This window comes from Sparus aurata, chromosome 6, assembly GCF_900880675.1.
Source record: "Sparus aurata chromosome 6, fSpaAur1.1, whole genome shotgun sequence".
In the NCBI taxonomy this organism is placed as follows: domain Eukaryota; kingdom Metazoa; phylum Chordata; class Actinopteri; order Spariformes; family Sparidae; genus Sparus; species Sparus aurata.
In genome coordinates, this window is record NC_044192.1 from 23,374,332 (window position 1) to 23,389,554 (window position 15,223).

At 40.5% G+C, this 15,223-nt stretch overlaps 2 protein-coding genes across 2 annotated transcripts; one reads left to right on the forward strand and one right to left on the reverse strand.

The window, feature by feature from the left end:
- Positions 1-1,862: 1,862 nt before the first annotated feature.
- nelfcd (negative elongation factor complex member C/D) lies at positions 1,863-8,872 on the forward strand. The gene is made up of 15 exons (XM_030420120.1): positions 1,863-2,104; positions 2,859-2,968; positions 3,054-3,163; positions 3,277-3,386; positions 3,541-3,648; positions 4,127-4,279; positions 4,464-4,594; positions 4,914-5,079; positions 5,164-5,298; positions 5,497-5,636; positions 6,388-6,502; positions 6,591-6,686; positions 6,786-6,926; positions 8,141-8,270; positions 8,506-8,872. Exons 1-15 carry the CDS (start codon positions 2,048-2,050, stop codon positions 8,538-8,540), a joined length of 1,737 nt encoding a protein of 578 aa, XP_030275980.1. The 5' UTR covers positions 1,863-2,047; the 3' UTR covers positions 8,541-8,872.
- Positions 8,873-9,579: 707 nt separating this feature from the next.
- Positions 9,580-14,184, reverse strand: ctsz (cathepsin Z). Its single transcript, XM_030420146.1, has 6 exons — positions 13,817-14,184; positions 12,542-12,705; positions 12,178-12,357; positions 11,938-12,088; positions 11,168-11,330; positions 9,580-10,425 (listed from the first exon to the last, which is right to left on the reverse strand). The coding sequence occupies exons 1-6, from the start codon at positions 13,942-13,944 to the stop codon at positions 10,300-10,302; spliced, it is 912 nt and encodes a 303-aa protein (XP_030276006.1). The 5' UTR covers positions 13,945-14,184; the 3' UTR covers positions 9,580-10,299.
- Positions 14,185-15,223: the final 1,039 nt, after the last annotated feature.

Genomic DNA, 15,223 nt, shown 5'->3' on the forward strand with positions numbered 1-15,223 from the left:
TTACTAAAACTTTCTATCTTATTTTAGATTTATAAAGTATACTCTTAGCATACTTCTTTTTTGTATGTCATGTCCTTTTTCATTTAATATGAACATAAACTAGATTTTTCTAACTTTAATCTCACTCTGACATCAAAGTCCATATTTTTGAGTGAGGTGTCCTTGAAATTTCTATAAATATTATATATAAACTTTGAAAGGTCATTTTACAAATTGATCTTTCAAACAACTGTAGAAACCACATCAGTTTGTGGTTAAAGTGTCTCGAGAGTTCCAGGATGTTCCAAAAAAGTAATGTGCATCATGTAAGTTGGAGAGCACATTCGGGCCAACACATTTTCCTCCTGTTGGCCTGAGTGTCTCTCAGTCCTCAGTGCACCACACTTTCACGCTTCATTTTGGCCTTAACCTCACACCTAAGAGGAGAACTTGGCCACACAGACGGACTTGTTGAACCAAGAGACGCCCAAATGCTCCTCCGGCAAGCTCAAAATCCAATGAAGTGTCCCACTGAAACAAAAATAAACTGACCAAACACTAACACACACATGTCTGTACTATATCTGTGCAACAAATTAGTGAATCCCTTCAAACTGCATTGCTCAGTGCATTAAGGAAAAAATGGTCGACTAATTATTACTCCATATGTGATACTTTAAATAAAACAGCTTCATGGTGTGTTGTGGGGAAAAAAAATGTGTCTCACTAGTGAGGGTGTAAATGTGTCTGAAAAAAGGAAATGTTATTCTCAAACAGTCTATTTTTAGAAACTCAGAACAACAGAAGAAAACAGACGTGCTGATACAATTCATAAAGAACCATCTTTTATACAGCATGGATCAATAATTCATTGGACCAAACATTCAGTGGAGATCAGATCCAAATTGTCTCTTCTTTATTCACATGGAGGACACTTCCTAATGTGATGTCGGCCTATATTACTGCTAACACGCTAACTGCGGTTGACAGAGCTGTGGGGGCTAAATGCTCACATGTGCACGAATAGACTCCCTTTTTGCTCACACACTTAAAAACTCAGTAATCCATGCAAATGCACCATAAAACACTCAACAACACTAATCTCACATCCTGAAACGCCACAGCACCTGCTGCCCCTGTCAAGTTCTAATTTTAGTGAGTTGTCCTCTTCATATAACATGAGAGGAACTCGCACATTGCAGTTTTCACTTTTTTATCATGGTCTGTCTGCTCCCAGCAAGGTTGTCATACACTCAGTTACCAGTTTAGTAGGCACAACTAGTGATAACTAATGCAATCAAATACAAGAGGCCAGAGGTTATACAGTTAATTCATTGTATAAACTGTTATAGAGAGTTGTGGATTTAACTATATGAGCATTATGGAGGTTGTAGTTTGTTGTGCTATTGAATTGCAATGTGTTAGACTGACGGGTGTGTATATATGGTTTTGTCCACCAAGTTAATATAAGTGAGGGCTGGCATGACAAGCCTCCAGTGACTGTTAATAATAATTACTATCATTATTATTATTGTTATTTTTGTTGTTGTTGTTGTTGTTGTTATCAATTCTCTTAGCTGTACAAATCTGCCATTTATGAACAACATTACATTGTTCTGTTTGTGTTTGTTCTCAATTAAGAAATTCAACTTTTTCAAACTCAAATTGTTAAAAATCTAAACCATCGAAATGAAGTTGTTATCAGTTATGACTGTATTATTCAGAAGATGTTTTACTGTATAACATCTTCTGAACTCTGAACTGCCTCAGAGCTGCCATGGGTGTATAAGTTATACAGCCATGGCTGCTCTGATACAGTTGTGCCTGACAGACCTGAGTCAGGGAGAAGCCCCCGAGCTGTACGTACGCGGGGGGCGTGGCCTGCTGTGCACCGTCTCGCCATTTTCCGCCAGCCTGTTGTTGTTAGCTTGCTAGCTAAACAAGCTAGCTGCGTACAGCATCTCCGACCATTCAGCACCATCGGCGTTAAAAAAAGTCACATCGCAAGATTAAACACCCTACGTCCGGGTCATTGTTGCTGGTTCAACGTTATTTCTTTCCCGTCATCATGGACGAGGAATACTACAGCACTGCAGGAGACTGGGAAGGCACGGACGGTAACTTGGTGAGAAACGACTTGTTGCTGTTTGGCAGTTGAGACTGCATAGTAAGCTAGCTAGGCAGCATTAGCCTAGCTGCAGCTACATCAGCTCCTTGCTTGTTGTGACAACTTTACATTAATTCTCAGCTAACACAGGGGTGATGTACAGAGACAGACAGCTGTACCATTGAGTTGTTCCGCTTGGTGAAAACTAGCAGAAGTTCAGCGGCTCTGTTAGCTGCAGTTACAGGCTAACGTTGCAGCTGGTGGGCATGGGAAGTTGCACGTTAGCTGGTGCTCAGCCTACTTCAATCTACCAAAAAAACCTTTTCTTTTATCTCTGTCTGCGTATGTTTTTATTTTAAAGTGTAGCATAAAATTGCAAAATCCATGGTCAGGTAACAGCTAAGCCATTGAAGCTCAGCAGACGAAACCAGATGGCTTGCTGTGAGAATCGATCATGCATAGATAAGACAGGAAAGAAGATAACTTACACTGTAACTGACTGTCTGAACTAGATTGAACTCGAGCACAGAGTTTGTATCAGCATTTTACTGTGGTTTAAATCTAATGATGCGCAAGAATACACTTGACTTCCGTGAAATAGATTCGTCAGCCTGCACATTATCCATGAACATGTTGTTCATGGTGTTTGTTGTATGGCTCAAGTGCCATCTCAGTGTTTTACGTTTTAGTGCATTCAAAAAAGAGGTAAAGAGAATAGCATGTTACGGAGCCATTACAGCTGCATAAACAAACAAGTCAATGTGTCTTTCAGGAGGATTATGGGGACGGGGAGAATGATGGGAAAACCCAAGAAACTTGTCTGGAGAAATTCTCCAGCAGGGATTACATCATGGAGCCCGCCATCTTCAACACCCTCAAAATGTAAGCACATGTTTTCTCACACAGTTTTCTAAATACATGCGACTCATTTAGTGCTGAATGACAGAAACTCAGTTTTTCCTCACAGGTATTTCCAAGCAGGTGGCTCTCCAGAACATGTCATCCAGCTTCTCTCTGAAAACTACTCAGCTGTGGCCCAGACCGTTAATCTGCTGGCGGAGTGGCTCATCCAGATGGGTAGGTAGCAGATCATGAGAACCTGTGATATTTTCTGCGTCTCCCTATCCCTCTCCTCTGACTATTGCTTGAAGAGCTCACATTATTCTGAAATGTCTTTGTTTTTACTGCAGGTGTAGAGCCCGCTCAGGTCCAAGAGCGAGTAGAAAATCACCTCAAGAGTCTCCTGATAAAACACTTTGATCCTCAGAAAGCCGACTCTATTTTCACTGTAGAGGGAGAGGTGAGAATTTGAGCACTCTATTGTAATTACAAAAATACAAGCGATGACATATCCTGAGCATCTTGTGCTTAAGGTTAAGTTGTCTAGGTTGCATATAAAAAAAACAAAAAACGACTCATATGAACCAAACCAATCCCGTTTTCTGTGATTTCAGACGCCTGCTTGGCTCGAGCAGATGATAGCGCACACCACGTGGAGAGATCTTTTCTATAAGCTGGCGGAGGCTCACCCTGACTGCTTGATGCTCAACTTCACTGTAAAGGTACGGTACAGTCATGGTGATAGAAGGAGGGTCGTTCCTGGCTCAGATGTAATGTTGTGTTATTTTGTAATTATGTTTGAGAGTGGAGGCAGTATTTTAAGACACCAGCATGGGATCTCTTAAGTTTATTCTCTGCAACTTGAAGAATAAAGGGATCCAAGAGTTATTTTTAATTTACTTGGAAAATAATCATGTAATGGATTGATCAACTAGCCAGTTAGAAAAGAACATCCAATTATAATGTTCAGATTTGAACATCTTCACTTTTTTATCATCATTTCAATTAAATGTACTGTAATTTGCTTACTGGATGTGACAATTTTGCTTTTTAGTTTCACATCTCTGTAAATTAAATTCAAGTTGATTAAGATGTTCACTTTATTGCAGTTCCCTTTTTACATTCTTCTGCCTGGAAAGATGAAAATGAATCTGCCTGTATGTGTTTGTGACATCCTATATTTTTGCTGTGATTGTTCAGCTCATTTCAGACGCAGGTTATCAGGGTGAGATCACCAGTGTGTCTACAGCATGTCAGCAGCTGGAGGTTTTCTCCCGGGTACTAAGGACGTCTTTGGCCACGCTGCTTGATGGAGGAGAAGAAAACCTGGAGAAGAATCTGCCAGAGTTTGCTGTGAGTATTCCTCAGCTTCTCTGTCTTATTAACCGTGCTGCTATGAAATATGAGGTCCATATTATCTCCATATATATTTATAATTTTCTGGTTTCTGTTACTTTTAGTTTTGAATGTATTTCCTGTTCCTCAGTTTTCTGCATGTGATTGACCTTGCTGAGTTCTTCCCTCCTATTTCCTGTAGAAGATGGTGTGTCACGGCGAGCACACCTATCTCTTTGCCCAGGCGATGATGTCCATCCTCGCTCAGGAGGAGCAGGGCGGTTCTGCTGTTCGTAGGATCGGCCAGGAGGTGCAGAAGTCGGCGCACGAGAGGTGCGTTTAGTCTCTTTTTCAGCATACGTTCACAGTGACCATCAAGTGGTTACAGTTAACTGCTCAAGATGGCTGAGTCATGTGGATAACCTCTGAATAAAATTGGGAATTTATTTAAATCTGGAAGATTATTACTGTGAAAATACATCACCCAGGTTTTCCCCAGTAAATACAGTAATTCAGTTCTTGCAAGAGGTTACAAACCGAGAAGCACCTGTTTTTTTAAAAATGTTTTCGTGTCAGTGGAAGGAAGTACACTGGTTGGGTTCTGTGTGTATACATTGCGCTGATTATATTAATCCTGTGGTTCATATCACAGAGGTCATGATGCCAGTCAGATAACCCTTGCGCTCGGTACAGCGGCAGCCTATCCCCGAGCCTGCCAGGCGCTGGGTGCCATGTTGTCCAAAGGAGCCCTGAATCCTGCAGATATCACAGTTCTGTTCAAGATGTTCAGCAGCATGGACCCACCTCCTGTGGAGCTGGTGAGGACGGAGTGTCTTTGTATCCACTATGTTCGTTAATTAAAGTGCAGTTAACTGGGATATTTTCGTCTTTCTCCTCTATAGATCAGAGTGCCTGCCTTTCTGGACCTGTTCATGCAGTCACTGTTTAAACCTGGATCAAAGATCAACCAAGACCACAAACACAAATACATCCACATCCTGGCCTACGCTGCAAGTGTGGTTGAAACGTGGAAAAAGGTACAGACAAGAGGGACACTATGATGTGTGGTGTTAGAAACAAAGGTTAACAGATGAGTAACTGGTTCATAGTAGTGATTTGATTATAATAACTGGCTATGGTAATTTATTGTTAACCACTCCTTTCCTTATTAACTATAACTGCTGCTTCTCTAACTTTCGTTAACATGTTATACCTTTCTTTTTGTTAAATCCCAGAACAAGCGAGTTAACATTAATAAAGACGAGCTGAAGTCTACCTCCAAGGCCATAGAGACTGTACACAACCTGTGCTGCAATGAAAACAAAGGAGCCACAGAGCTGGTGGCTGAACTGGGCACTTTATATCAGTGCATCCGGTGAGTAGATTGCTGAGATATGGCTTATGGAAAGCTGTAAGTGAGGGAGGTTTTCTAATTGATAATAAACAGGTTTCTAATGGTTGCTTTAAATGACTATAAAAGGCAAAATTCTGAAAACGTCTTTAAAACCCGATGGGAATCAGTACTGGGGCAGCAACTGAGGACATTTTTCATTATCCATTAATCTGCCAGTCACTTTCACAATTAATTGATTAATTGTGTAGTCTCCAAACTTTAGAGAAAATTGGAGAAACACGGCATCATAAAGTGACCCAGAGATTCTTTGTTTACTCTTATCAGTGACAAAGCAACGCTAATAGTCTAATCGATAAATCAGCTACTCATCGCAACTCTAGTCGATACCAGAGAAGTTGAAGTTGTTGAAAAAACAGAGAATACCAACACTTAAGTTAGACCTGGAAATAAGCTTAGAAAATATTGCAACTAAAAGTTTTATCTTATGTGACATTAACGTTTATGATAATTAACCACATGTCTTTCATTGACTTTGGTTGGTCTCTGCTCAAGGCTGCGTGTCAGTTTAAATTGTCCAGTAACAATGTGAAGAGGTTTTTTGGTAACTATTCTTATTTCCAAACCTTACTTTGTTGAGTATAAACATGTCTGTCTGTCTGTCTGTCACAAATGAGCTGCACAAGACCTTTGCCTGATTAAAAGTCTTAAAGTTGAGCTGTACTGAAAAGAATTAAGGTCCAATTAACCGATTGACTTGATATTTGTGTTTTAGGTTTCCTGTAGTTGCTATGGGCGTTTTAAAGTGGGTGGACTGGACAGTGTCAGAGCCGCGGTACTTCCAGCTGCAGACCGACCACACTCCAGTACATTTAGCTCTACTGGACGAGGTACGACATTTCTACTAGACAGAACTTTGAAAATGTTCACAATATAAGACGGAAGTTAAAGTCAAATGGGAATTCTTCCTCCACACAGATCTGTACGTGTCACCAGCTGCTGCACCCGCAGGTCCTCCAGCTGCTCATCAAGCTTTTCGAGACGGAGCACTCCCAGCTGGACGTCATGGAGCAGGTGTGTTGTGTTACTCTAAGGCTTCTTGTTTGAATTTCTTTAACAGAGATGCATTTGTCGTTTCTGACAGTGTGTTTTTTTTTTAAATTTCTCCCTCAGCTGGAGTTGAAGAAGACTCTGCTGGACCGAATGGTTCATCTGCTGAGCCGTGGCTACGTCCTGCCTGTGGTCGGTTACATTCGCAAGTGTCTGGAGAAACTCAACACGGACATCTCCCTCATTAGATATTTTGTCACTGAGGTAACAGCTGCATCTGATCGCTATTTGTTGTGAGATAAAATGAGGTTGCAGGGTTACTGCAGAAAGTATCTTGAATTAATTTTATCTCATAAAAATGGGGATATTCCTCACTCAAACCATGAATCCTCTTTTTCATAGACCAGAAGACAAGAACCTGACAAGAACTACCATAAATGACAGAAAATATCTTTCGTAAAAAAAAATGTTTTTTTAGTTCGTTCCATGTCTCATCCTCTTATCATGGAGGGGGCTGGATTTATGACCTATACTGCAGCCAGCCACCAGGCGGCGATTGAGTTATTTTGTCTTAAGTGCAGCTCCCCTTGGTTTTATAGAACTTTATATTGAGCTGCTGGGCCAACAACTTACTTGTTTTGGTTCCCTCTCACTTCTCTCATCGCGTAGTCAAGTCAAACTGTAGACAGATAGTTGAAATAATTCTGTGATAATTTAGAACTGGAGGAAGGAAACCAGAGTCAGCTCAAAGTCCAAACAAGGTTTTAATCTTGTACAAGAGGAGCGTTCACAGAGCAACACGCAGGTCTGTTACAAAGTGAAGGCTCAATGTCTTAGTAGAAAAGCATGGTATTTATCTGCCTCTGTGGGTGTGTTTTCACTCTGATAATTACTCATTTATTCCCTCCTGCAGTTAAGGAAATAGTTCACAGAGAAGGAAGTGATAACCTTCAGTGATTATACAATACCTTACAACCTAAAACGAGGTCACAGATCGCAGGTTACAGGCCCCGTTAAACAGTTACATTGAACATTCCTGTGTAAGACTTCAGTTCACATCTCTCTTCATGAAGTGCAACATTGCCATCACACAGACAGTTCGTGATTAGCTAGTAAACATAGTGTAGCATGTAGCAACTGAATAGCCAGATTTATTCCATAGGAGTTGGTGAAGGCAACACCAAAGTGAGAGATTAATTATTATTTAAACTTAGGACTTGAATTTGCCAGGTGGCAACAATTATGACTCTAAATTAATGATAATGTATCTCACTTACCTTCCCACTTACCCGATGTGTAAATGAGCAACTGTCTGCTAAAAAGTTCACTAATTAAAGGTTAGAATATGTCAGAGTAGCTCCAAAGTCATCCATTATTGCAGGTTTGTTTCTGTTAAGTGATCGCAATTTAAAACAGGGCCTTGAATACCATCAGGAGACATTTGTAACTTGTGCATTAAAAAGTATTTCTCTTTACAGGTGCTGGATGTGATTGCACCTCCCTACACATCAGATTTCGTTCAGCTCTTCCTGCCCATCCTGGAGAACGACAGCATCGCAGGAACAATCCGCACAGAAGGAGAACACGACCCCGTCGCAGAATTCATTGGTAAGTAAACCAATAACAAAAATATGCAGCTTCCTGATGAAGTCAGGGATTCCAAGCACAACACATATGAGCTTAGACCTGCACAAAAAATGGGCAGGAAGTGCTTTTTCATTCATGAACATGGACAGTACAACTAGTAATAAAGTGACATCTGTTTAAAAGTTTTAAATTTGTACGTTTTCTCTCATCATCCTCTTGAAGCTCTGACAAGGAGGTGATTATTTGTTTTTTTCAGCTCACTGCAAGTCAAACTTCATCATGATCAACTGATGAGAGGACACTGACAATGTTCCTGTTGGGGGTTGCACCAGGAAAGAAAGAGGATCTGTTATCTCCATGATAACAAAATGCTCTGCTTAATGTTGAGGCACATAACCTGGAGATGGACTGTTCAGTTTGACTAAGTGAATGATTAGTTTCGATTTTTGCGAACAAAACGGCAAATGTCGCAAAGAGCTGATGGATGACTACGTTAATGAAACAGACTGGTGGAAGGAGAGGCCTCTGAAGATGCAGCTACATGTTTTCTTTTCAACTGTATATTTGATTTTCTATATTTTATGTTGGTTCGAGTTGTTTTAAAATAAAAATATCAATATGTAGTTTCTCGCATTGTGGAATTTTTATGTAAGTACATAATGTGTCAAATTTGTTTTTATCATGAAAGTAATTTCAGGTCGAAGAAAAAAGTCAAAAGCAGTAAAACTAGTTCCTCATGGTTCAAGAATTCAATCATATCTGATGCCAGAAAATATAGATATGAAATCCCACATAGTGTACCAGTTTGCATCAGATGTGTGGGAACTTTGACAGCACACAAACCCTTGAAATTGTGGCTGTTGTACATTGATGACTGGCACATACCTGCTGAATGTTGTGAACTGCGGATAAGCTGCAGGAGCGGCCAAAACGTTTCTAAGAAGCTTCATCATCACGTCCTCTCATGTTGCAATGGTTTGGAATTTCATAGTGCCACAATCGTCTCAGAAAATATCCCGTTTCATGATGTACTACAGTATGACTCCGTTACAATAACCCTTGAAATAATTAAAACAGATGGGCTCCTTGAATGCCGTATCATAATTTTACTAAATGTTTTTCGGATATACTATTTTGATAACACTAAAAAAGAAGAATTCAATAACGTAAATAAGCAAATGAACATTATACAATTGGTACATTTTCATACTAGGTACATTTTGGAACTGATACACTGCTGCTTCCCTGATTTGTTGCCAATGGGGGGGTCAGTTTGTTAATAAAAAAGACAAACCTACAAACTGACAGCGTGAGGTCATTAAAGGACACATTTTGTGTGTAGCATCAGTTCTAAGTGTTTATTTGCAAAGTTTGAAACACAACCGAGGTGGCAATTTTTGCAGAATTTGATGTGTAGATTGTTCAGTGTGGAAAAGCATCAAATCACATACAGTATATCTATAGTTGACTGCAAATTCATGTAAGGCACACTTAAAGTAGATTTTGCTTTTTCCCCATTTGAACAGATCCTATATCAGGGTGTAGTGCAAAAAATCCTCAGAATGACAACACCACACACTGAAAACATTCAGTGTCATAACAGTGCAGGACAGAATATAAACACTTCCTTCTTTGGCTAAGTCAGTATGCATTGAAAAATCAAAAAAAACTATACATAGCTTTCTATGTCTTCCCGATGATGTAAACTGAAGCATTTCCTGTATATTTTATAATGGCTATTCAACATGCAGTGCTTGAATTTTGAAAGGGCACATAAATTAATACCGATGTGTCTCATTTCGCCCATTCAATTTTTAAGTTTAACAGCCTGCAGAACTCGCTGGTAAGAACAAGAAAAATATGCATCCATTCAAGCTGGTCTGATATCCAGCAGGAAGACCTTGGCACTGAACGTGACCTGATTAAAAGAACAAAACATGATTTCAAAGAACTCTATAAAAAAAGATCTTATTCCCTTTTCAGCATTTTGCATATAAAGTTTTCCTCTTGCAGAGACAGGAAGACATTTGGGTGCGTGCAGTGGTCTCGTCTACATGTAGGCCTTGGGGACGATTGGGTCTCCGAACATGCAGTCCTCCTCCAACGCCAGGTTGTATGTGCTACCACTTCCTCCTTTGTAGGAGCTGGTCACGATCCTCAGCCAGCCCTTCTCACCCTGAGGAGAGGAGGGAAACCAATCAGGAACTATTTTGATCATCAATTTATTGTAGGCCTAATCATTTTTAGTGAACAAAAACAAAACATTTCCTGGCCCTCCAGCTTCTTCATTGTGATGATTTACTTGTTTTTTTGTTTTTTTTTGGCTTATGAGACAGCAAGTTAAATATCTTTGAACTGTTGGTTGAACAACAAGCAATGTAACTCAACTTGGTCTTTGAAATTCTGATGGGCATTTTATAGACCAAACAATCCACTGATTGATCGAGAAAATTACCAGATTAACGTTTAATCAAATGATCATAAGCTGCACTGGTCATACGTACAGTCACTTACAGTTCTACTTCTTGTTGAACATTGGATAAGGAAGATTAAAAACAAATGTTTTTTTACCTTTTATAGATTGATCGGTAAAAGTCAGTAATCAATTTAACTTGTATTTGCAAAGTTACAACAGATTTTTTTCTGTTGGTTTGTCTGTTCTAACTGGTTTGAAGTGGTTAAAGCTTAGCTGCAAATAGGTGAAGTTGTGAATTTATGTGCACCATTCAGAATTTCGTAATATTTGAATTCTTTGCTGCTGGCAAGATGCCACAGTCTGTTGGATCCGAGATATTTTTGAATGTTGAATATTCTTGAATGTTTACAGGGACAGAATGGAAATGCTTTGCAGATGATTTTTAGAAAGTGGGATACTGACTTTGATACGTCAACCACTCCCATGTTCACCGAGTACTTACCCATGGCTCTCCCCATGAGTTGCGTACAATCCAGAATTCAACTCCGTTCTCCACTCCCCACCCGGCCACAGACACAATGTGGTTGATATAGGGTTCCTCCTGATACTCAGAGTAGAGACCTCCGGTGTACGCATCCAGCTTGTCTGTGGCCATGATCCCACAGCTGGAGAAAAAAAAAAAAAAAAAAAAACACCACAGGTTACTTACTTCCTCCCTCTGGGTAGAGGGGAAACAGTAACTGAGTGTTGAGCTTCACTGGTGAGAGGACTTATATACACTATTGTACATACGATAATGCAACGTTATACAGCAGTGGAAATCAACTACAGGAGACAACGTTGAAAATAGGCAGGAGAAAAATGTCAAAGCGTTGCATTCAGACATTTTTTTAATACCTTTTCTTTATCTGTGTTCCTTTTGAGAGCTACATGCTTATGAAAGACTTTTGTAACCCTATACTTTAAAAAACAAACTACCTGATGACCTGAGATTTGTAACAGATGTGTCTACTTTTAAACACAAATAGGCCTTTTTCACAGCAGACAGTCTCATTTGATATAAAAAGGCACAGTCTTCAGGCTTCTGGTTAGTAAATATATGTGTTTGTCCCTGCTTGCCATTGGTCTGTTGGTGGATGCGGGTTCCTTACAGCCTTTGGGGGAGTGGAGTGGGTGGTTCATGTAATATTAATTCAAAAAGCTTAAAGAGAAGTCTTTTTACTGCCCTTAAAAAAAAAGAAAGAAAAAAAAAAAACATAAAAAGTTGCAAACCTGATTGGTCCTCTTGCGTAGATCTCCGCCATCATCTTCTCCCTCCCGCTGACGGGTCCAAAATCTCCCACTTTCCACAGGGTGTAATTCTTTACAATGTTGCACACTCCAAAGGTGGTGCAGGTGCCACATTCGTTGAAGGGTTTGCACTCTTTAGAGGGGGACACGGAACATGCACAGCTCAGCTCGGACATTGTTAAGTGATTGTAACTTACACTTTGTGCGCTGAGGGACTCTTACTCTGGTCCTTAGCCTGGTAGTTATTGCAGGTCTCATCTGGGATACCGTGTTTGCTAGCGTACTCCCAAACTCCAGTGTGATCGCCTCCATGGCAAGTGCCTGCATCGCCACAGTCGATCACATGCTGGACAGAGAGATAGGCAGAGGGCCAAGCTCCATTCCTCTTAATGTTGATGCGATCTGGCGAGAGAGCAAACACATGACCTTTAATTCAAATGAGAAATAAAAGCACGACAACACATCCTGTTTATCGAGGCACGTCTGTGTAAAGAGGAAGTGAAACTGTTGCCCTCTATTAAAATGCCTCTGAACAGTCATGTGAGGACCTTCACCAAACCACAATGACTCAGCATGTTCATCATACCTGCCATGGCACTGGTGCTGCCATGGGCCCAGCATGAGCCACAGTACTGCGGAATGTGCTGGTTGCGGGTCGTGCTCACATAGTTGGTGCCATTGATGTTCCTCCAGTCCCAGGATTTGGGCAGATCAGAAATGTTTAAGTACTCATGAGGGCGAGGAGCGGTCCTGTGAAAGCACAGGTCATTGGATACATTAGTTCTGCAGCGGCAACACACTCAGTAATACACAAGACGCATGTAAAAACAATGGTATTAGGGCAACAACATTTAATACTACGATATTTCTGACCATAAACCTCTATGATGATATTGAGACAACACTGTAGGGAAAGCTAGTGGTACTTTCACAAAATACTAACACAATAGTCGTGGGTGAGTGGGTAAAGGCAAATATTAGATAAAAGTAAAATGCTCTGAAAATGGAATGCTTTACTGTAATGCTGACTTTAAAACCAGGAAAAGACAACATTTATCTGTTTAAGATCATGTGAGCTGGCTGTCTTCCATCATCTGTTTATTCCATCACTGATTATTTGAAATTTTGACACCAAGAGTTTGTTTTACTTTCACTGCAAACTAATAGTGGTTTGTTGTCTCCTTGATTTCTAATAATGAGTATCAGTATCTAAAACAAAAGCCATATTGGTCGACCCTTATTACATACTGTTTGTACAGTGTTGAAGGCTTGAAAACAGCATAAAGAACACATGGTCTTAAATTAAATGAATAAATGCAGAAGACATAATGTGATATTTTATCATTGATTTGAGTCCAACTCAGTTGTTTCTCCTAAGTGTTGACAGCTTGTCTGTGTTTGCTGTGTTGTTAATTTCCTCGGCCTTTGTTTCACTGAACCTCGTGATGTGTTCAAACTATGAGGGCACAAACGGTTCTGTTTGCTAAGTTTCGTTTGGTTTGAATCCTCAGATAACAGGGAAAGTTAAAGAGCTCAGAAACACAATAATGAAATTAAACCAAAAGCCAACTTTAAAGGTTTTCACCTACATCTCAGCTAGATTTAATAAGTCACAGATAAGGGGTATTTTTCTTCATGTGTAAGAGTAAACACTTGTTATCTCAGGCGGTGCAACTGCTGATAAAGTCAACTAACGGCTGTTAGGCTAACAGTCGCTAATGTTAGCTTAGCTACTTAAATAAAATACCTTGTTAGTTTGCGCAAACAACCTAGCAGTCAGTTTATGCTTCTTCTTATGTTTCTTCTTTGTAAATATTAACAAGCCTATTTTACAGGAAGCACAACAAATCTGCTGACTTACTTCAGTCCGAAGTCGTTCCTCCTCGGTGAGCGGACGTAGCAGGGCTGCTTCTGGTTAAAAAACACCCCGGCGAGCGCCTCGGACAGCACGGCCGAGAACAGGACGACAACCACAGCTGTCCGAGCCATCGTTAACACCGAGCACAGGACCGGCCGCTGAGGTTCACTGGAAAAGGAGAGAGGTGAATCACAAAGTAGCGTCCCCGGCAGAGACAGCGAAAACAGTGGTGTGTCTACGGGGGACAACTCAGGGCTGATAAACCGGTACCGAGACTGCAGTCATGTGACCTGTAAATCACATCATGAGCAGGCAGCCACATGTCTAACAGGGAAGTAAGTCAAGGTGATGATCACACGGAGGAACAATGGAGCCAGTCAAAGTCAGCTGAATGAGTAATGTAGACTGGGGAATAAGCTTTACATTGCGGTGAAAAGTTAATACACTGATCAACCACAATACCAAAACCCCTCACAGGTGATGTGAGTCACCTTGTTTCTGCTGGGAAACCTGGGGGCCCTGTTCTGACATTTATTGTTGACACACACACCACCCATCCATACTTTGACAGGTCAGAGCTGTTTTGGCTACACAAGGGGGGAACCTGCACAATATTTGGTGGGTGGTTTTAATGTTGTGGTTGACTGGTGTGTAATCCATTGTGTCTTTTAATGCCAATATTATTGCAAAGTGCCTTATGTTTCCATTTTCTATAACACATCTCAAGTTTAATTACAGAGGCCTTCATCAAAGGTAAAAAAATGCAGGATATTCCTAAAAACAAAGTATTAACTCATACAAAAACTAGATTGGCACTCAGTAGAGTGGAGTGGACTGCGTTCTGAGCTGACAGAGCTCAGGACAGCAGCTGGATGAGGGGAGGTGGACTCTGTGTTTGCAACATTGATGCTTGGTGCTTACACACAGTTGATCGACAGTGTTTCCCAGATTTCAGACTTTTGATATGAAGTTGTGGACCACATTATTACCACCATCTTGTTGCTGCTGCTTACATAAAGATACTCTACGTGTTTATGTAGTCTATATTTGTACCTGAATAACTGCATATATGTTCTGTAATTTGCATAGCATGTAGTTTACAAACTGTCATTACCTTATACCCCAAACCATCCATATTAACATCCTGGCAATGAGACTCAACATTCGGCTCTTTCCCCAGAATGGCTTACTGCTCCTGGTAACAGTTACGGACAAATCCTGCATAGCATGCCTTTAACAAAACTCTCATTCCACTGCCATTTATCACCAAAACCTTGTGACACATTCAAAAAACAGGGGACCTGAAATTGGCACTGGACATAATGTAATGTAGAAAATAGTGCCAACATTGTCATGTAGTTTAAATGTAAGCAGTTCACTGTGTCACGAGTCTAGCAGCACTTTAGCCTA